This window comes from Pungitius pungitius, chromosome 16 (assembly GCF_949316345.1).
Source record: "Pungitius pungitius chromosome 16, fPunPun2.1, whole genome shotgun sequence".
Taxonomy (NCBI): Eukaryota; Metazoa; Chordata; class Actinopteri; order Perciformes; family Gasterosteidae; genus Pungitius; species Pungitius pungitius.
The window spans coordinates 4,884,801-4,907,865 of NC_084915.1; the positions used below are offsets into that span (position 1 = coordinate 4,884,801).

The following is a 23,065-nucleotide window of genomic DNA, read 5'->3' on the forward strand; positions in this document are numbered from 1 at the left end:
TATTGTCAACAAATATATGCGTGTTGTACTTTTTAATGTAATTTTAAAGTAATTTCATAGCATCTGGTCATCGTGTTTAAATGTGGTGTATACATTTACTTAACTTGCACTACAATGATGGTAATAATTAAATGAATAAGCTCCAAGTGAACTTGTGTGTGTGTGTGTGTGTGTTTTTCTTTGAGTGTGGTGAGGAGAACAAGTTCTGACACTCAAAGAAAGTTTTCTGATTTGGATGTTTTATAAATGATGTTATTATGTTCGAGGAGCAACCTATTTGTACACTTTCTGAATGTTTTTTTGCACTCTGAATGCTGCCGTTTTATTTGATTAACCAAGTAATTAAAAAAATAATTGATCGATTGTTACATCATTAAAATAATCGGTAGTTGCAGCCATACTTGTATCTTCACACTTGAAACACTGTAAGCATGTTGTTCATTGTGCCCATGAAATTATGCTCATGAAATGTGCCTGTAGGGATTAAGTATTTTACATTTTACCAGTTTCCTTTACAAGGAGAATTCCTTTGGATTTTAGTTGACATTTATAAGTCATCAACTAATGTTGACAACATAGTAGTGGAACATGCAACTAACCCTGAGATCAAACAGTTGTAAAGGAATGGCTCAAATTTGGAAAATTAAACTACCGTATTTTCGCGACTATACGGCGCACTGAATTACAAGGCGCACCTTCAATAAATCGCCAATTTTAGAACTATTTTCATATATAGAGCGCACCGGATCACAAGGCGCATAGAAGTAACTGCAGTAAAACGTTTGACTGGGGCTGCGTTATGCATCCACTAGATCGGGCTGTGCTAAATCAAACGTTATTAAGCGTTCTGAAAACTCTTCACTCCCATGGAAACGTTGTTCAAACGTTAATGTGGATATTAACAATATCTCTGAACCTCCAACTTTCGTTCTTGATTAATGAAAACATTCTTGGCAAATGCTTTGGTGCATCTTGCACCGAGAGGCAGCGCTGGAACAGACGGTGGCGCCTCGCGGCGGACCGTCAGCGCGATCCCGACATCCAACTACGAGCTTTAATGTACTGTAGCGACTCTGGACAATGTGCTTATCTTCTGCTTTTATTGTCGAGAAACAGGCTACTGTCGGCCGTAGCCTACGCCGAACAAAAACACACCATCGCTCTCCAAAACAACAACAATTCCCGCGTCCCCATAGGTGGCACTAAGATGAGTGACGTCACATTGTGCGCCCTTCACTGACCATCCCAAAACTCTGTAAAGTGCAATGCCGCTCCAGAACATGAAAACACAGTCCGTTACAATACGCTGTTGGAGCTGGAATTACCGCGGCTGCTGGCACCAGACTTTCCCTCCAATGGATCCTCGTTAACCAGTATGGATCAACCAATTGAGCCATATACACGGCGCTCCGGATTACAAGGCGCACGCGCCGTTTTTTTAGGAAAAAAAGGATTTTAAGTGCGCCTTATAGTCGCGAAAATACGGTACTCTTTCACTACAAACCTTTCCTCTGTAAAGTCCCCTCTCTTGACCTGAACTAAATGGCTTGAGTTAACGGTCCTTGTCCCTGTGTACTAACAAAAGGCAACACGTCTAAACACAGTGAGTTTCATGGGCGCTGCTGGCTGCAGCGTCTCCATGCTCTGCTGTCACTCACCGATGCAAGAAACCTCATTTATTTCCCCTTCTAAAACAAAATATGTCAGTTTAGTTACATAAAAAGGATATTATCCATTCTTAGTTTCAGTAAAACTCAATTCTTTTCTTAATTTGGGTTTACAATAACAACCCTGCTTGAAAATGCAGCACCTTGTTCACCGTGATAGAAAGACATAATACATCCATGTCCACTGATCAATGACGAGAAAAGACTTATTTCTGTCTGGTAATGAAATGATGGATTCGAACACTCCACCTCACAGATGTTACGTGTAGACAACATGCTTACGTATCTGGAGACGCGGGAGGACAGCTTGGGCACATCAAAGTGACAGACCCCACCCAGTACTGTGTCGAGGGAATCGGTCGCTTTGTTAACCAATGCAGTCAAAAATAAATGATATGGGGTTAGTTCAAATGGGGGCATACGGTTAAAGTAAGTACATGCGCCCGCTAATTGGAGGGTCTTTGTAAGTTCAGTGATGCAAAAGACGCGCTGATTTAGATCCAATACTTAAGAGAAGCAATGGGAAATGGGCTATTAATATCATAATTGTGCAGCGATTTAGGAACTGACCCACACCAATACATACAAAACACTGTTAAGAGCCATATTTATCTTCTGGACAGGATCTCTCCAGCAACATCATATATGCAGAGTGCTGGGTCACATGGGCCCACAGCCCAGTCTCCCTGGGGTTGGTGCGAGAGAGACCGACGGAGTCCAAGGAACAATAGAGGGGGGCGTGGTCCATTGGAGAGTTTTCCTGTGCATCTACATTGGCCATTGCACACCACATGTTAGAGACACAGCTTCGGATTGCTGCATTTCTTGTGCTGCATGTCAACAACTCCAACAAAAAGCTTGTGTGCCAGCTCCTCGACTGCCCTCCGCGTGGACCGGCTGGCACGCTGGTTGTTGACGAGCGTGTTTGTGTGGCCGTCTCCCTGTGCGTTTGTGTTGTGCTGGGAGCAGGGAGGGGATAAATTTAGCGCTTTAGCCCCAGACTGGAGGCAGTGGCCCTTTATCCTGCACTGTCCTACTTAGCAGAATGCTGCTGTCTGCTTCAGCCGGCCAGTGCACCAGGACTCACACACACTCGCCTCCCACTATCGGGCCAAAACAATGGAATGTGCTCGGCGACACGACGCACGGGAAAACCCAGACAGTCACATCCGTTTATGCAGGCATATTTGTTATTGCATATACATTATCAGTGGGTCTTGTAATGTGAGCTACTGCATACTGAAAGCATCATAAACAAACCACGCTGTTATGAAACCAGCCCGGTCAAATGACTAAATGCACAGCCAGCTACGCATATTCAAGTAGAGTGGGGTAGTAATCCAACTCTCCTGATGTCAGCGCGGCGGGACCACGTTCCGTGTCTTTTAAAACAGAGCGCATATCAAGCCGATAAGAAAAGAAGGGTTTTGTGCTGATCAAACTGAGACATCAAAGAGGATTGGATTCAACACTGCTCAGACTTTAGAGTACGCAGCCATTTAGGAGCAAGTCAACGCCTCAGTCCTGCCTTGAGTTGACCAATAGAGCGTGGGCATCCAACTTCACCTTGGAAACACACAATCCCATGGTGCATTTCCCTGCTGCCATGACAACCAAGAGGAGCTCTGGCTTGCTCGTTCCCTGCCTCCCTCCCTTGTTCTCTCCCGCTCCATACGTTTCCTGAAGCCTGTCTAGCGAGCAGCACAAGGTTCACACAGAAACAACCACGCTGCACAACTTGGAGCCGCCTGTACTCCAGACAAAGAGAGTTACTGTCAGCTCTAATCAACACACACTGCTGCATTTGAAGTTCACATCAACAAACAAAGGCTTCGACTATGACAGGTTCCTTATAACCATAACTAGAGATAAGAGCTATTGGAGGCATCAATAGAGGTTATCAATATCAAAGAGTGTCAACTCAGCTGGCTGCCTGCTGCTTACCACACACACATCACGCAAGTTATGAACACGGTCAGCTGGCCACACCCTCCACCAACTGGAGACTGTGGGTGCTGCAGAGAAGCTTTGAGATGATGTGTTACTGTCAGCCAGTGTACTGTGAAGCACATGTGATTCAAGCAGCCTGGGTTATATGTGCACAATGGTGAACTGAACTGAAATTGATTGGGGGGGTGAGGGGGCTATTGTTTACTTCAACAGTCCATTGATCTGATTGCTCTTATTTAAGTTACTGATATATCGTTAGTTCCAGAAAACTGCTATTGGTGGAGATCAAAATGTCCTAAAGCCTGAGGCAATTTTGTGTCTTGTCTTGTTTTGTCGAAGCAGGAAATATTTAATTGAATACATTGCTATTGATAAGATCATTGATAAATGTATCAAGAGAAAATGTATGTGTAAAATTGAATTGTTTAAGAATTTCAAGGTCACATTTGCGTTTAAAGCTGCCGATTTCCCTGGCTGTTCATCTATGTGTGACTCAGACAAAGAGGCAATACTAAGCGGTGCCTGATCTTCTCAATGAAAGGTGAATATGGTGCTTCGAGCAGACCACTGAAAGGATGGCCAACGCAGTTAACTAATCTGATCAATGTGTGTTTCTGTGTTCAAGGAGGATTTAAATGGATCCAAGAGTAACAGGAGTGAATGGATCTACAGTTAAGTAGTTTTCACTGGACAATACGAGCGGCAATTCCCTGGAAATGCTCTACCGCATTCCCTGTAGAATCAGCAAGTCCTTGAGACTGATGCGAGTTCTGAGCACTGACATTACAGTCTCCCTAAGGGCTGAACAATGAGCTCTCAATGGCAGCACTGGTGGGACAAACTTGAGCATCTTTATTTTGACAAAATGCATGAGAGGGGAAGAGAAACTCTGGATACTGACCGCGACAGGTGAAGCGTTATTACTTAATGGCAAATACAACTGCCAAACTTTAATAACACTACAGGAAATGCTTTACAAGTTTTTTGTTTTTTAAAAAGCCCTTCTAAATGTCCGTCACAGTTTTGTGGTTCTTTGTTTTGTCGAAACCCCAGCGTGGCTGGAGCACAGCGGAACACACCAAAGGGAGAAGAAAAACATCCCTGACGACAACTAAGATTCAGGGTGGTTGCACCACTATTTATAACCTGCTCAGTCTGCTCTGTGACAACAGGGGGGGGATGAAGGGAAGGACGGAGGAAGAGAGAGGGGGAGAGAAGGAAAGAGAGAGAGAGAGAGACAGACTGACAGAGAGTGGCCTGTGAATTCCGGTGCAGAGGAAACAACCATTGTTTTGTTCTCCATCAGCGGACTAAAGAGGCAAAACAAGTCATGAATAAGCGGCTAGCTAGTCAGTATTTTGTTTCAGTGTTTGCATATTATTCTGCTAGTTAAGTGGAAATATATCACACCTGCACCGCATGGGTGAGAGTCATTGTTTACAAAAATTCTGCATTAACAACTCTCATCTGCCAACACTCAACTGGGCGATGGTAAAGACAAGCGCACCGCAGAGAGCAGACTTCTGACCATCTCTACCCTGCACACGGCAGGTGGCCCGCAGACAAACTCACGTTTGTTTGCACAGAAATATGTCGCTGAAAGGCCCCCGCGGTCACCTGACTGACAGATCTGGCAACAACTCTAAAAACAATAACACGCGCACACACTAGCGCTGGAAGACTGAAGCTATTGAGACCTGCCTGTCATTCTAGATCCTCACAATCTAGAAGCTTCTGCAGGTGCTAGCTAAGTGAAGGCCTCCAAAATACAAACACATCAGTCAGCCTGCTTTGGGTATTAAAACAAGATCTGCGCTACACCTCTAAAGCTATGCTTTAAATTAAATACTGATATGTTAATACTTTTTTGATAAATATTGTGTAATGACCTCCTAAATCACGCTTTTTACATTATGGCTACAGCGTCCCTCTCCATCCTTACACCGAAGAAAATAGATGAAAACAAGATATAATGGACCATCAGAAGACCTTTTAAGAAATCTTAAGCCGTTTAATATCTCCCTATGTCCAGTGCATTCCTTATGAATACAAATATCTGTATCAAGTGTGGGTTCAATCGCCTACACATAAAGTTGGTCACCCGTGCGTGTGTTGGCACGCTGCTCAGCCCACACACCCCGCCACAACCTTACAAGAGACATAACGTGCGTAATAGAGAGAAGAATACCCATTCCCTAATGGCAAAGCACGGCCATAGAGGGACAACGTGGAGCAGAAGAAGCGGTGCCGGGCGTACCTTTTGTTGATGGGCTTCTCATCCTTCTCGTACGGCTTGACGAACCACTTTCCAATGCGAACGAAGCTGCGATTCATGAGGCAGCGCTCCAGCAGGTTGTGGATGGCTTTGAACAGCAGTGTGCGACACTCGTAGGAAAGCCCGTTCTCCCACAGCCCGTCGTCCTCGGCTGGACGGGAAAACAAGGGGAGGGGGGAGGGAGAGAGAGAGAGGGAGAGACATAAAAATGTGAGAGGAGTGGAAGCCTTTAAGAGTTTTGGTGCCATTTTCACACACCTGTAGGAACTCTCCAGGGCCCACAATGTCATTCTTGAGAGCACAAAACTCCACTGAATCAGCAATAATGGTGCATGATGCTGCAGGCTGAGGCAAAGGCGCAGCAGAAAGCAGCCTCACACATCAGATGGCACAGTCGTTAATAGGGAGAACCAATGTTTACAAGATCAAGCACCAACTGTCGTACCAAACATATTGCCATATTACCCTGTATCCTCAAAATATGTTATTTTATCACTCAGCCATGCCTTGTTTACATTGAGAAAAAGAGATTAACTGATATTGTCAGTTATAAAAAAAAACAGCTACTCTGGTTCTAGAGTATCTTTACATAGCGTCTGCTGCTGTGGATTGCAAAGCGTCTGTGTCTGAGTCCATGATCTGTAGCTTTGAGCGTTGATGTTACCAATCAAGGACACGGGTAACGGCAAATAGGATTTTGTGCTTTCACAACATGTCACTGAAGGAGAGTTGTGACATGTCCACCCTCTGGCAATCCCATTAGAATGACATGCCAATTTCAACTAGCTGCTGGTTAACACTGAACACCTTGCTACAGAAAATGTATATTTCCTGGGATGCAAAACAATAAGCCATAACTGGAGTGACATCTGAGAATGGTATCACAAAAAACATTGTACTCGGTGATGAAAATGCAAACGGGAGGAAACAGGCCGCTGCTTGCTTTCAGGTTGTGGAGGTTTTAGGGGTTTTTTTTGAGCCTCCACACAGAGTTTGAGCACTGGGGCATGAGCGAAACATTTCACAGTTCAGCAGTGCCCCGGTTCCGTTTTGCAGTGCAGAGGGTACAGAGGGAAACATTTATTTTCATTTTTGCTGTAAAAATCGGCATTGTTCTTTCCAAATGGCCAAAAACGGATATGTGGAAATGGATATGGAGATGCTTTTCTACACCGACATTGTGACTCGCCGTGCTCATAAGAGAGGACAAACTAGCAGTGTCTAGCCAACAGACAGAAAGTGTGACACTGCCAACCCCCAGTTTCTGTTTCACACCTGCAAAGAGTTACGAGCGTCATCAGACTGTGTTAGGCTCACAGATTTGTAATTATCTGGTCCACGCGAACCGGACCGCGGCGCCATGCACACCGGACCCTTAGCGGGCTACTCGGGACAAACAAACCTGTATCCCACTTGCTTTCTGAATCGCATTTTGCGCTGGCCTGAACGCTGCTCTAATGTCATTAGCGGCCACTGCTCACATCCTACAGCACTTAAGCTCAGCAAACATCTCCCCGAGCGCGCCGTCTCTGCCGGAGCACAGACTAAATAAATACCGGGTGTGTGAGTGTGAGCCACCCATCGTGTCAGCTTGGCAGGCACCGGGGAGGGCCGAGCCAGCCCAGAAGCAGGTCAATCGAAACCTATTCAATTATTAAGAGAGTCTTTGGCTTGCTGTTGTAACGCAAAAGGAAGGTATAAAGGAATTAGAATTTGGATGACTCTGTGGCTATCGGGAGAGGAAACTGCATTGATTTCTTCCCTTAATCAAAAGAGATACTGTGAACCCTGTGCCAGCCTTGCAGGGTTTGAGAAGATGCTGGGAGCTCTTATGTTTTCCTGATCTTGACCCGACAGACGCTAATGCGGCACGGATGCAACTGTGAGTGTTACACTAGCTTTTGAAACAATACTAAGGGAAAGCAACCTCAGGCTAGAAGCCAAGTAAACAGGGCTGCATGTCCGATAATATTGAGGGCAACAAACAAATTCCTCAGGTACACACACACACACACACACATACACACACGCATTGTGGGATAAGATCAGGAACACAGAAAAGCGGGGCAGAGGCAGGAAAAAGGAAGGAAAACAGCAATTTCCCAACATTACAGCAACTGCAGAATAAATGTGTATCAGCGACAGTATCCCTTCTAGTAAACGGAGATGTGATGGAGTAGGCACGTGACCAAGCACGTTTTTCCCCTCCACAAAAATGCTTTGAGTCACTCAGTGGCTGGTCTGGCCAGCCTGAGAGCTGTAGCGGACAAGAGGACAAGAAGTCAACAAGAAAGGAAAGCAGGAAAAAAAAAAGACAAACTAGGATTTAGGTCAAACTACTGCTGGATGAAGAGACAAATTAGTGCGACTGATCAGAAGACAAACGCAACACGGCTTGAATCTATAGTAACAGAGACCTCGACCCTGTTTGCCCTTTGCAATTAAACCTTCACTCCGGCGTCAGTACACGCTGGATGATGGCTCTCCTGGAAAAGCAGCAGAAACCTCTCAACGCCTACTTTCCCATCAAGTTCCATGGCAATCCCATTTCCTTTCCTCCGCCAAGACCACACCTGCCCCGCTGCTGCTGCTCCTCCTCCTCCTCCTCCTCCTCCTCACTTGTTCCTGCTCAGTCTCTCCCTCAAGAAGCTCTCAAACAGGCGTCTGGTTTATATCAAGTGCTCCTAACAGCCTCTCGTACATCAAGCAGTCCTGCTGCAACACTCCCCTCTGCAGACAGACTGAGACGAACTTAGCGCTGCAGTCCACTTCTATGCGCGGCCAATGGAAACATGATTGGTGATGCAAAACGTCTTATGACTGAAAAGATTAAAGATAAATCAGCAGATAGTGCCATGAAAAGAGGGGGGGGTTGTAATTTGTACTGTTGTGTGGGTTACTTGATACCCGCTGTAAAATACAAACGAGTAGCTCTATAAACATAACAGCCCAAAATTCTCTATGTCTTTTCTTAAGTGATGGATTCATTGAATAATTGTTTGATCCCGATTTAGGTAATTTCATATCCTGATAACTGTGTATAGCATTTTTTAAAGAGTCTGCTAAGGTTTGCTCCAGTGGGAATTAAATACTTATACTCATTTTACCAAAAAGGTACAAAAAAACAAATATATATATATATATGTATATATATGCTGATTTTCGAGCTCAGGTGCTTTCATTCAGTATCATTACAACTTACAAGTAATGGAATTGTAGTGTGATACCAAACCACACTCCAATCCAACACTAGCCGCTACATATTTAATCACAATAAAGTGTCATAACGAACAATTCTGGTAACAAAGATTGTTGAAAAATTATATCAGTAATCTGGGACCCAAAATCAAGGCTTGGTGATGGATCTGTGAGCTCTTGTATCGCAACAGTGGGGTGGGACGCGGTGTGCGGGGGTCAGTGTGTGTGTGTGTGTGTGTGTGTGGGGGGGGTGGGGTGGGATTGGGACGTTAAGATGAGTGGCCTCATTTGGACAAAGATTTATGAGCTTGGCTGATGGCTGGGACACTTTCATGTCGCTGCCTCCCGTTCCGCCGGCCTGCATGAGCTGCCCTTTAGAAGAGCTCTTGAGCTCTGTTACAAAGACTTGCGTCTACATGCAGCGAAGGAAGTCATTGAGACACGAAAGAGCACAACACCTTTCCTCTGACATCCAGATCCAATCAGTGCTCGGCTCACAAACCCCCCCGAGAAAAACACAACACACCTTGACATCACAAAAAGGCACATGGGTGTTTGTTTCTAGGGTCCAACGTTATAGAATTTAGTATTAAGCGACGGAAAAAATACTTGACCCCCCCCCTCTTAGTTGGTTGTCTGTGTATAAGCAATTAGAGCAGTCATTAAACAGCAAGATTAATGCCTTGTGGTCGACTGAGCTCAGGGGGATTCTACCAAGCCTGGCCAGAAGGTTTTCTCCTCCACTTCCTTCCTTATCTGCACAGAAAGAAGAAAGAGCGAGAGAGGGGGGGGGGGGAAACCAGTGGTGCTCTGTAAAAGCTCCATTACTAATTAATGAATATTTCTCAAGCAAGAGAGGGAAAAGAGACGGATAGCGAGAGAGGAGAGGAGACTGCACCCATGGGCCAGAGCTGCAGGCATGGCGGAGTCCCTGCACTGTGCCGGTCAATGGAGATCTATCAGAGGGAGCGGGGGAGGGAGATGGAGCTGGAGGAGAAGAGGAAAGCGCAGGGTGGTTCACAGGAAGGAGATTAGCCCTGGAAAATTGATCCCCAAGCACGAAAGCCATCGGCCTCCTGTATTTTTCCCCCCTCAGGGCGGCCCTGAGTTTATCTAGTTATCGCCCTCTGTGTCGTACAGTCAAGTCTGGAACCATCTTTGAAGTTAAAAAAAAGAAGAGCAAAATTACTACAAATCCAAATCTGAGGTTCTGAACTAGATGTATTACTGAGCAGTAATCTTGATACACATCCCTGGCCTCTCAGGAACCAGAACCACACCGACAAACCTGCACCAAAACTAGAAGTGTTCAAATAGAAAATAACAATGCCTCAGAGAAGAACTATAGTAAAAAAAACAAGGTTCACGGTATCAACAGGATCTTTTCATGTCTTTGCAGAAAGCAATGTTTCCCGCCTTAGACAAAGTCAGTGTGTAATTAGTTTAAGCCATAGCCAGGATTTCACAGCACAGACACTTTCCACACTAACGTTTACTGCAAAAGCATGGTGATTTCAAAATTCCTTTTGACTATCGGGCTGTCCAAGTCAATAACATCTGGGAGTTCTAAAGCGCGAGTGGCTTTTCTCCTCTCGGAATCGTTGCCTGGGGGCCTTCATCGGGGACGTTGGGCCTAACATCACTGTGGGACTGAATCTGTATCACACTCACTTTTGTGTGTCATCGCTTCTGACACTATCCAAGCAGAGCAGATAAGCTCTTGCAGTGCAGAGTCAGAAAACAGCAAAACCGATGCCTTGACATTTTGCTGTACAAATATGAGCACACATTTTCACACAGTCAACATTAGTCAAGTCATAAAGAATACCGCAATCCACAGACATGTGGGGGCGGGGGGGAGAAGCAGATATGATTATTGACAGGATTATGAAAACAAGCAAAGCAATAGCACAAGATATTTGTACGTATTTTATGTATCGAATTTGAAAACAACTGGTGTTTTTAAGTCACAGCTGTTTAACAAGAATTCATACTTGCGTGTGTAATGGATCAGCAACCGACACAACCACAGATCATTTTGAATGAACAGCAAAAAAAAAAGACACTCATACGCCAGAAGATCTGTTTGCATTTCTGCAGCGTATTTTGGTGCCGTTTCATCTGGCCTCCTGTAGCAGATGATTGCGTGAAGAGCAGGAAACAGATCGCTTTCTTTTCACCACAGACTCCCTTGATGAAAGCTCCGGCGACGACATGTGTAAAGACCAGAGCTCCGTCCATAGGCACAGGCTGATACTAATTTGAGTCCAGCCGGCTGCTTTGTCAAATTCAAAAATGACATTGTTATGATGAACCAGTTGTGATTAGTGAGTGTACATTTTAGGACCCCTACTGTTTCACATCAACCCGAGAATGATGACGGGGAAATGTGTCCGTATCAGTCGCCCAATATTGAGATTGGCTCGATGATTTTCACTGAGAGTAGTTTGACTTGTAAAACCAGTGACTGATCCCTTGCAGACTACTGAAATATGCCCTTTGGAACTGGATACTCTGCCCGGAGGTGCATTGCAGGGTTGTTTTTCTTTCACCAGTGACTCAAAACACCACCGAGGGAGAGCTAAAACTTATGAACTTGGCAAAGCTAGAAAAAAAATCAGATTTGATGAAAATCAAATCGCCAGAAGATCTTTGTGTAAAACATGCTCACAGAGGGCTGTTACATTAGACCTATCATTCGGTGAAACAAAGTGCTCATCAACTCGTGGAGGAGACAGATGCAGTACTCTACTTCCATCCCCCACCGGCCCTCTGTCAGTCGCCCTCAAGAGACAAAGATAAATGGATGTGTGAACTCCAGGGACCGCGGTGGAGAGGACTTTCTGATAACCTGGGCTGGACAGCAGATGACCGTCTCTCCCTTTCAACTTTGAGCAACTAAAAAGCCCTGCCTCGCTGCTCACGAAGAGCTATATGCATGGAGAGAGGTTTCACTGACTTACAAGCAACACCAAAATGACTTTCAATCAAAGGAGACATTGGCCAAAATGAGTTTTTCCCCTTTGACTTCATTAGAAAGGTAAAGAACAGCTGCAACGTGCAGCCCATCACTCTTGATCCACATAAGTGAAGAGTGAACTAGGAAAGAGCAAAAAGTGAAAACATGGTACCAGAACATCAGCGGCCCCGGGTCTCAGTGGGATACCTACGGGAAGAGATGCTATGGAGCGTGGGACAGAGACCAGGACAGACGAGTGAGAAATGTACGACGAGTACGAAAAGGGGCCGTTGGAAGGTTCCTTTGTCAGAACGGCAGGTGCCGATGGTCTGGTGTAGGTTCCTCTGTCAGAGCGGCAGGTCGGTGGTAGGTTGCAGTGGTCGGATCCTTTTTCAGAGTCCGGCCAAACCGTTCGCCCGACCACTAGCTGTCACTGAAAAAAATGTTGTTGTTGTATTTGTTTCAGTTATTTAGCATGCGTGGTCGATACGTATGTCCCTCTATTGTTTTAACGTTGCCATGCCTCTGAACGCGAGGGGAGCGGACGATGAAGAGTGCGTTGCATTTGCATGAGAATCCATGCCTGTACTCAACCGGTGGGAGGGAAAGGGGGAGGGGCGGTGGTGGGCAAGCAATTCAGCAGCTCGCTTGTTGGGAATCATTGCCGTGCATGGCCAGGGGAAGATTAGAATTGGTTTTACTCGTGTGTTAGCGCGAGCAAGGCGTGTTGTGCCACAGTGAAGAGCAGGGGAGGCGGTGGGGGGAGGGCGCTTGGTGGTTACCCTCACCCCTCCCATCAATAGTGATTAAGCGTCAGACATTAAAAGATCCCTCAAGTTTTTCCGCCCTTCAGTACGCTCATCTCTGCAGCTCACTCCTTCTCCCCTCATCTCCCTGGAGAGAAGGGATTACTGGCACACTGGTATACAGAGATGGCACTTGCTCAAAATTAAAAGACTTTCACAGGCCGCTAATCTAATGAGGGTGGGGGGGGGGGGGATGAGTAAGCGCCATTTCGGCTCGCCGAAATGAAAAGAAAAGAGCGGATTTCCATGTTTACTGCCGACATTGCCATACGACTAAAAAGAGGATGAAAATGCGAAAGGAAAAAGTGTTTTTATCCACAGCCAGGCTCGGACAAAAGACAAGAAAAAAAACATTGAACTGTAGTGGAAAATACGGCAACAGTTTCAGACATTTCAGTGGAGCGCGCGGGTAGGGCAGGTCCCGTCATTGTCTGCAAGGAAAACCCTCGCTGGTATCCAAATGCAATGGACACAAACACAGGACTCGGGGCATGCCGTCCTGGCAGGGAAAAGCTACATAGCTGCTACAGGAAGGGCAAAGGCTCAAGCAGTAGGAGTTCGATGTCTTGTACTCGAGGGAAGGGAGGCTGCAGCTTCCAAAACAGGAAACAAGGAGAACAGCGCTCATCTGGGAATCATTCACTCAGAGACGTCGTCGAGTCAGGCTGCACAACACTTGACAAACATGGCGAGTGGGGAATGTGAGAAGGCTCATCAGGGGCAGGGGTTGCACTTGCACGTATCCCTGACTGCTCACGTTGAACAGAACAGAACACATGTGCTCTGGTCTGGATGTGGTGTTCTCATAGAAATTCAAAGCGCACCACATCAAAACCTGCCAAACCATTCATGATTTTGTTTAAAAATTAGCCGGAAGGATATATCAATATTCAATTTCTATCTCTTCACACGCATACAATATCATGTTTAATCTCTCCAAAGCCAGCCTAAGAACACAGCAGGGACTCCCCACAATGTCCAAATATAGATTGTCCATACCACCCTCTCCCACTTAAAATGTAGCCCACTCTATTAGCGAGCCTGAGCCAGATGCTTCAGGTAATCACCAAGACCCGTTAGGGCTGAATGAGCAGACGATCCTGGCCTTCGGTTCCCATTTGGAGTCCACTTCAAGCAGGGGGGTCACACTCCGGCTGCGGCATGCAGGCTGTGCTCAGCTCAGACTCCAAAGTTCAATTTACATGGCAGAGAGCATGAATAAAGATGGCCTTTTCCCATCTTCCACCATTAACAGGACTGTTACCGAGGAGGGGAAGAGAAGAAAGTGTGGGGGTGGATGCATTTGCTACATTTCTGGATGGCTGCTCCTGCATGCTGCGTTTCTCACTCAAGTTCTAAATAGGACTGAGCCCAGCACCCAAAACCGTTTTCTGCATCCTTTGTGGAGTGCCCCCATTTGGCTTTAGATTCCCTGTTTGAATCAGAAATCAGGATCAAGAATTGTTTATTGCCATGATATGTCAGACATACATGGATGTGGACCTCGCGGTTGGTGCATGACAGCAGACTGTACAACACTGGGCAACAGACAACGTAGTGCCAGAATAAGATAAAAATACAATAAAATATAATGAAATATATGCTATGGATTAGTAATCTAAAGCTATGGCTTAGTTAAGTTTAAAAAAAAGAATAAAGTGCACCAGCCAACAGAAGGTGACAAGTGACATGGTCAAAGTAAAACAGAGGGTGTATGATAACAAACTGGAACACAAATGATGAGACAGTGTGAGAGAGAGAGAGAGAGGGTCACCCTACAGGTGATTGCTCTACCTGCCTGGCTGGGTAGCTCATCAGTCAGAGAAAGTGTGTGGGTATTGCAAGTTATCAAATTTCACAGATTTGAACACTTGGTGACGGGGAGATCAACGTTCAAGTGCTTCTCTCACAAAAGCTGCAAGTCCTCCACTTTATCTTTTACAGCTTATCACGCTTTTAGCTTTATAACCTTGAATGTATCTGTACCAGGTGATTTCTGTATTCATGGATAGTTTTACTTTGTTGCCAGAGCAGAGTCAATGAGAGAAAAGCAGTCCTCTCTCACTCTCTTTCAATCCTCTGATTTGCCCAAAGAAATACAAAAACTTTCTTGGCGGGGCAAATGAGCTACTCCTTCACCAGGAGAACCACCTATGTGTCCGTGTCAAAGAGACCTCTCCCTGCTCCCTTGAACTCAGTCCCTGCATCCTTACCTCGGTCTTCTGACCCCCACCCCGGTGGGGAGGCAACCAACGTAACTGCACAGCTTAATAAAACATGCATCTTTACCAGCTGACATGCCCTTATCGTGTGTATGCAAAGAGTCTCCCACCTGCAAGCTCGTGGTGGATGAGGTCGGCGAAGTTGGGGTCGTCGGCCCACCAGAAGAGCCAAAGCTCCCTCCGCCCCTGCCGCTGACAGCGCCGCCATACGCTCAGCACATCGGCCTTCAGGCAGCGGCTGAAGCTGCATAGGATGGGGTCCTCCTCGGTCACGGGGAAGAGGATGGGCGCAGAGGTGGGACCCTGCCACACAAACCTCTTCCATTTGATCCCTGTTAAGTCAGCCTGCAAGGTGGGGGAGGGGGGGAGAGGGGAGAGAAAGAGGCCGTCAGTCGCTGCTTCAGGATCCACTGGGCACCTCTGGGGAAACATGCGCAGAGGCGAGCGTAAGGAGGAGGCGTTAATCTTCCTTTATGGGGCAGTTCGCCCACAGAACACTTCTGACAATAAGACATCTGGGATGTCAAAACTAGGGGGAGAAGAACAGAGAGGGAGGGAAAGATTGAAGGATAAAGTAAAATGACAAAACAGAGCCCCATTGTTTGTTGCTGAAAAAAAAAAGAAGAGACATTGCCCTCCAAATTGGGATGTTTGTTTTTGCAAAGACTGTGTACTTGTGCCTCGGGTGCTTTCAATGTCACCACATACAAAAACACAAATAGGAAAGAACTGATGCTGGTAAATGTGGTCTCTCCACCTTAATCCTCATTATTGGTGAGTGCTGGCGGGGTGCTTTGCCTTTCTATAAACGCTGTCTGCCTTTTATAAAGAGAACAAAACACTCAGAAAAAAAGCCTCATTGGCAGTAAATCACTGGTGGGGTTATTAAGTGTTAAAGCAGGAACATTACGCATCGCTGCTGGCTAGCACTGCTAATCATCCAAGCACCGCCAGACAACCCATGACTACCTCAACGTGTAGAAACATGCGCGAACACACACACACACACACACACGCACACACGCCTTGAGCGAACATCCCGTTTTCCGCTAGCAATCTTGGTCCTCCATCCATCCCCGTAGACAAGTAAGCTGGGTGGACATGGGCTGTTCATTTTCATGCCGTTAAGTCCCATCCCGTTCAGGCTGAGTTGGCAAACTCAGCCCTCTGTATATTCAACCAATTAATCCATTACAATTCAGAGGGATATCTTAACTCGAGTGCAGAGGCGCTGAGGCTGAACAAGTGATTACCCGTGGTTGTGGCAATGCGGTGGTGTTTTGGCTGGCTACGGATAAGCTGGGAGATTTGTGATGGTGGTTGTGTGGGTTGGGGGCAGACTGGGGACTGTCAAAACAGAGCATTGTGTGGAGTCAGCTGGATCACAACAACAACAGGTTAGTAAGCAATCCAAATGTAGTATGCATGCACACGCAACCACACGTAATTAGTTTGATGCTAGAATAGTTTGCCTACCAACTCAATGGAATAATTCAAGGGCAAAAGCCAGAGGATGATGAAGCTAAACGTATTTGATCAAAGCAATTCCTCTGGGCCATTTGCATTAACCCAGAGAGCCGTCGTTCTTCCTGCATCCAGCACCGTCATTAGACGCGGCGGTGATGTGCTGGCACGCGAGGAGGAACTACAGGCAGCTATCCCAGCGTGGATTGGTGATCTCCTCCTCATAATCGGCCAAATGCATTTAAACAAGGCTATATGGCCAAACAGAGGCAGAGGTCATGGCTACATTAGCCGTGCATTAGGGCCTCGGGTTGGCGGGAACCGTTCGGGGTTTCAGAAACTCCGAGCAAAGCATCCTGGTACTTGTAGGCACTGCCACCACGGCCCCGCACGCAGAAGAACACTGGTTTATATTATATCAACATAGCAAAGTTAATGAAGCTATAACGATTGGCCAACCACAAATCTCATTTAAAACACAGCATTTGCACAGATACACAGATACACTCGGCAAGGAATGGAAGAGCTGCAACACGCGCCCAGGACAGGCTCGGTCTTTGTGCAAAGACGGAGCTGCAGCAGTTAGGCTGCTCCTTCCTGCTGGCGTGTGAGAAGCACTAAAGTACACATGCACTTCGCAGGGCGACATCTGTGCACACGGCGCAAAGCGAGGGTGGGAATGGTGGTTAACTGTGAAAACAGACCGTGAGCAGTGCAGATGTGAACACCCTCATCTTAGCAGGCTCCAAAAGTGAGTGGTGTGGCATCATGTCTTTATTATATTACATTTCATTTAGCTGATGCTTTTTTTCCCCAAAGCGACTTACAATAAGTGCCTTTCAACCATAAGGATACAAACTCAGAAGAACAAGAGTGCAATTTCATCAAATAAGCTGATTTACAACTTGCTAAAGATGAGAGCCATTATAAGTACAATTTAAGTGCTACAATATCTTAGTGTTTTTATTCATGGTATAGTCTGAAGAAGTGTGTCTTTAGTTTGCAGCGGAAGATGTGTAGGCTCTCTGCGGTCCTGATGTCATCAGAGAGCTCGTCATGTACATGGCTGCAGATTTTACTACAGGCCTTTTTATGTCAAACATTTGGGAATCCCTCTTTGACATTACTATGTACTTGCATCCAGTTGCTTCCAACTGCCTGTTCTTTACCGTTTTATCATCTTCTACGTGGACGTTACATTTACAAAAACAACAGAACTACGAATATAGGCCGAGGCAAACTGCACTTTACCTCAAACCAGTTTCAGTACGGCACTTAAGCAGTTACAATCTGCTGTGAAACAATTACTGTTGTCAGTCAAATCAACATTAGCCAAACTGATGACAACAATAGTCAACTCAGTGTGTTATTGAACAACGGATGTAAAAAGGAAAAAAGACAATATCCCACAACCTACTCTGTGTCCAAGTAAACTAAAAATGGTATAGTAGTTCAAAATGGCATGCAGCTAGAACATGAGCATGTTGTTGACTACAACTGACCACATCCCGTGGACACTTTGACCTGCCTCGTTTCTGATATTTAGCGGTTGTAGTAAAAGTCTCAGCTGGAATATTGATTAATGCTGCCGCTGGTGAAATACCAGTCTACGAGACCGAGAAGAGCATAAGGCGAGACTATTTATCTTATAACACAGTTCCATTCATCACCTTATTTGAGATCGTTTCTGCCGCCTTCGGAATGTGCCAAGCAGGCAGTTGCATACATTATGAATCTTTTCTTTCTAGAATATGTGGCACAAGTGAAACCGTCACTACAGCAAATGTGTAATAGAGGTGCATTACTGTCAGAAAGAAGACTGTGAATTGAAATCTACATTAGATAACAAGATTATCATTTCTAAAAGCATCACATCTACTTATCATAATTTCTCTGATATAATGATCACTGAGGGGTGAAACATTTCAATCAACAGTTTTCTTTATAGGAGCTCCAGTGTTGAAACGTCTGAAATAATACTGGATTACAATGCATGGACAATTTATGCGAGACATGATGTTGCTCAGCTGCAGTATGGAGCTGAAAAGTGCTCACTGACCTTCAGAGCGCGCTTTTCTCTTCTGCACTGCTAGGATGCTAGAGAGCAAAAACATTTTTTTTAAAAAGCCATCGAGTTTTACCTCTCAATCCCAGTGAGACGCTTAGCTCAATACTGTGTGGCTGTGGTGAAAAACAAATGCTGAGTTCAAAAGTGACAACACAGACGTTTGTGTAGTTTTGGTCAGTTGGTAGTGTCACCACGTACATTATGACCACATGTCTGAGAGAACAGCTCTAAAGCTTGATGATTTTATAATTAATTGCTATTATTAATTCAACTGGAATCACTTCCAATAAAACAGGTCTCTCTCTACCGGTTTACACAGGAAATGAGCCAAGTATTTGCACTGCTGATTCACAGGAGGATGAAACTAATGAGGACGACTGACAATGTGTCTGTAATCTATGATTCCACAAACAGAATGAAACCAAACAGCCCTCGTTAAGCGACGAAATGTTTATTGGTGTGTGTGCACGTCACCTTAACCCACAGATGATTTGTGAAGGTTTGTGGTTTGAGACAAAAGCAACAAAAAAAAGCCTTTAAATACATATTTAGATGACTTTCAAGCGACTTCTTCTTAAACAAGCCACCTCTCTGGCTTATACAGCAAGTTTTTTTGTTAATAAATTAAACTGACGTTAAACTGCATTTTCATAGCCTTCCAAAAGTCATAAAGCGCTGTGGTGCAGAAAGTCACTGCTAGCAGCTGTGTTCGCCTGTCCAGTGCTTGCGTATACAATAGATAAGAAATGAACTTGTGTCCTGAGATATTACTGAGCCTGCAGAGACCCTCGCTCAACAACCAGACCTGTCGGTACTCCACTCCTCATCAACAAAATACACAAGCCAGACTCTCCATCAAGGATAAATGGGCCTCTAGCAGTTGTTTGGTTTGTCCTTTTCAAATAGATGAGTGGCAGCCTGTGTGCAAGAAGAGAGGGTGCAATGGATAATGTCCAAGCTCCAGGCTTTGTGCACAAGTGATCCTCAAACACCCTCAGCAAATATTTCACTATGTCAGCAACTGCTCACAAATTATATCTTTCATTTTCAAAAATCTAAAAACAACACTGCTGCATTGGGAGGGAATCTCGGGTTTAGAAACGCTGCAGACGGGTTGTGCGTGCTCGTTCTTTGGAGGTTGCACAAACTTGGGAGGGAGGGTGTGGGGGGGGGGAGGGGGTTACGACCCCTGATTTTGACAGCTGCTCACCTTCTCTCTGGCCACTTATGGTTCTGGCTCTCAGTAGGGAGCGCCGTGTTCAGACAGCTGCCTTCCTGCCATTCACTATATGAGACAAGCAACAGGTGAAGCGCCTCAAATCATGCTGCAGATGCTCCTCTCTCACCAAGTCCCCTCTTCTTTCGTTTTAACCATGTCACTGAGCAAACATTAAACTAACCAAGTGTGGGTATATGGTTTGAAGAGGATTCGAAATGTGAAATGAGGTCTTTTCAATTTAAGGTATGCCACATACGATGTGAAACAGATCATTGTTGCTGAAGGCTTTTTAATTTGAGCAGCTAAGGGGGCTGAAATGCATGGAACAAATGTCAGCTACATAAGTCCACAATCAATCCGAAACAGACTAAACTGTAAATCCCACAGAAAGTAAATTCACATAAGCCCCCTTGAAATACAAAAAAAGTATGCAACAAGTAAGATCATACTCCAGAGAATCCACTGAAAACGAAGAGGGGAAAAAAGTCCCACAATGTATTTGCATTCTTTCACCATAAAACCACAAAGTGGAGTCTGTTCAGTGAGTGAGTCATAACAGCAGTGGTGTTATGCTTAGTCTCAGTGTGCAGGAAAATGTCAGCCAGGAAGGCAGAGACCCACAACTACCAGCCTCCACCTCTGCTGTCCACTGTGGCCAACGCTGCCTTCAAGTGCAGTCGTAAACATGGTAATTACAACTTCAGCACACACAATAGACCCAACTAAGTAGTATTGAGAGAGCAGGGATTTTTCTGCAATAAAATGTTACCTGTTCGGGAGAGGGGGTCAATTTATGGCATGAGTGGAGTCGTATTCCACTGTGTTGTTATTGTACTCCATTCTGTGTTAACATTACTATTGAGGCGTTTGTACTCTTACTGCTCACGTCACTATTAGCAACTTGTTTCGTTGCATGCACGTGAAATCAATCAATGTACTTTGTGGTCTTTTGCTTTTTGCAGTGCTCCTGTGTCATTTAATCTTGAACAATGGTGACATTTTAGCCTTTGAGAGAACACATCTCCAATTTCAGAAGCAAAATGTTCAGAGGAGCTCGAGCAGGTAGGCATTACACTCCTTAGCTAACGTACAAGTCAAAGTGTGGTGGAGCCTGCTGACAAGCCCATTTACTTCCACAACAAACCCATTCCAACCATGTTCTTGGTTGTAGAGCCAGACCAAGAGCTGGGCACACAGCAACACCTACCCACATGCTGTTGGGGGGCTGAGGACTACACAGTGGATGCTCACTGCACTACGTATCTCACAAGTAGTAAGGTTATTGTCACCTGGCCACGAAGGACAACATGATGACAAGGGAGAGGAAGGGGGGAGTACACCATTTGCTCTATCCCAATCTAAAGAGTCGCAGGCAGTGTAGATTAGAAAAGCGGTCATCTAGATGTTTGTAATGCCCCGGAATGCATGCCAGGGATTATATAATCAGCCTGCGGCCCGTGCTCTAGTTGGTGTAATAAAGCAACAAATAAAGCAAATAAAGTCCAAGGAGATTGAGCTCAAACTGACGTGCAGATACGATAAGATATTACATTAATAATTAACGTTTGCGAACCAACACTGTTACCTCAAAATATCTTTTTGCGTGGTGGTCGCAACAATAACAACAACACAGATGTTTCTGGGCAAAGCGTGAGGGGCGTGCGTTCGTCGACACGGTGTGCGAGTCAGGCATGGACATTTGTCCCTCTTAGGAGTTGACACGGTTGCGCCAAAAAATAATAACAACAACACGGAATTTCCCTGCTAAAATTACAGCTCAGCGTTTGTCTTATTGTCAGCGACAGAACTTCCCGCCTCCAGCTGGAGGAGTGCAGGAGGTGTTTGAACCGCCGGTCAGCAGCTGATAAAAACATAGTGGAAACGTAATGAGCGCGAGAGCGAAAGTTAACAATAAACACGGTTGTCGAGGCGAGAGGGAGAAAGTGCTCCAACAACCGACTCGCCGGGACACAGGGTCGTGCTTTTGGCAGTGAGATGCAAAGCATTTATTTCCGTGACATGCACGCGAAATGTTGGTGTTTTCAATCCCGAGAAAGGTAGTAAATGAAGCTTAACACGCGAGTTGCGTTCACCTTGAATGTTTTGGTTCACGAACTGGGGCAGTGGACATGCAGCATGAAGAAGACGGGGACAGACAGGCCGTTACAAGCAGGTTAAGTGACAAAGTGTTAAACAGAAGGGAACAGGAGCGAACTGGGATGCCTTGTTGCCCTGGAATGATGTCAGCTCGACAGGGCCGTAAGCCTAGCTAAGCTCCTATCAACTGATGCCCGTGTGGCTAACGTTAGCTTAGCCCCCGTTCAGCTAGTTAAAAATGGCTGCTTTCCTTTAGTTTTAAATCTCTTACCAGACAGAATAGATTGGAATGGCAATCCTCCAAGCTGGCCCCGTTTGGTACATAACAAGAACTCATCCTTCTTCAGTGCGCGATCCAACTCTCCATCATTTCACTTCCCAGGAAATAGAGAACAATCGGCGAATGTTGTGTCTTCAGAGATGTTCAGTCGAAATCAACGAGAAATATTTTTTGGAACATTTGGCTGGAGGATAGTTAATTCAACAACCTTCCGATTGCAGTTCCCCCGCCTGAGCTAAAAGCGCGTAAAAGAGACTGTGTGGGCTTCACGGCGACATCCCAAAAGCACACAGTAAAAGCTAATTAAAGGCAGCGGAAAATGTTCATAAAACAAAAAGAAAAGGAGAGCAAAGAAGCAACTTCCCCCCCACCCCCCTCCCCCTTAGCCCTAAAACGGTCCCTGCTTAAAAAAATAAAGACGTCCTGTCTTACTCCTCCATCGCAAAAATGAGTCTAAAAACCAAATACATCCCGGGAAAAACTCTTGAAATGTGACATCGGTCTTTATTTAGACAATAATTTCGGTCATAATTTCTGCTTCGGTTCCTGTTGGTTTCCATTTGAATTCATGGATTCCTTTCTTTAATGGCGGCCACAGGGACAACTCTGCCTTCCACAGCCTATTGGCTCGTTCGTGGTCAAAGCTTTGTCAAGCGAACTGACGACAGACACACACACGTCAGAAAGTAGCCAACATTTCCGGAAAAGTAAAAGTGGGGCATTTTTTGTAATTTAATATTGTGCCTATGTTGAAATGATTATTCTGTAAAACCTGAATGTGTTGAAATATGTGAAATCACTAAATACTATTTCTTATTTTATTTCACTACTTTATGTCATAGAAAGTTGCTGCTATGCGC

General features: G+C 45.3%; 1 protein-coding gene across 1 annotated transcript in view; it reads right to left on the reverse strand.

The window, feature by feature from the left end:
* The window catches only part of med13a (mediator complex subunit 13a), a 65,759-nt gene extending 42,927 nt beyond the window's left edge, over positions 1–22,832 (reverse strand). Inside the window, exons 1-3 of the mRNA XM_037467074.2 lie at positions 22,197–22,832; positions 15,188–15,422; positions 5,875–6,043 (exon numbers count right to left, since the gene is read on the reverse strand). Of these exons, the coding sequence (XP_037322971.2) occupies positions 5,875–6,043; positions 15,188–15,422; positions 22,197–22,262 (470 nt within the window). The 5' untranslated portion in view covers positions 22,263–22,832. The remainder of the gene's footprint in view (positions 1–5,874; positions 6,044–15,187; positions 15,423–22,196) is intronic.
* Between the last annotated feature and the right edge of the window lie 233 nt (positions 22,833–23,065).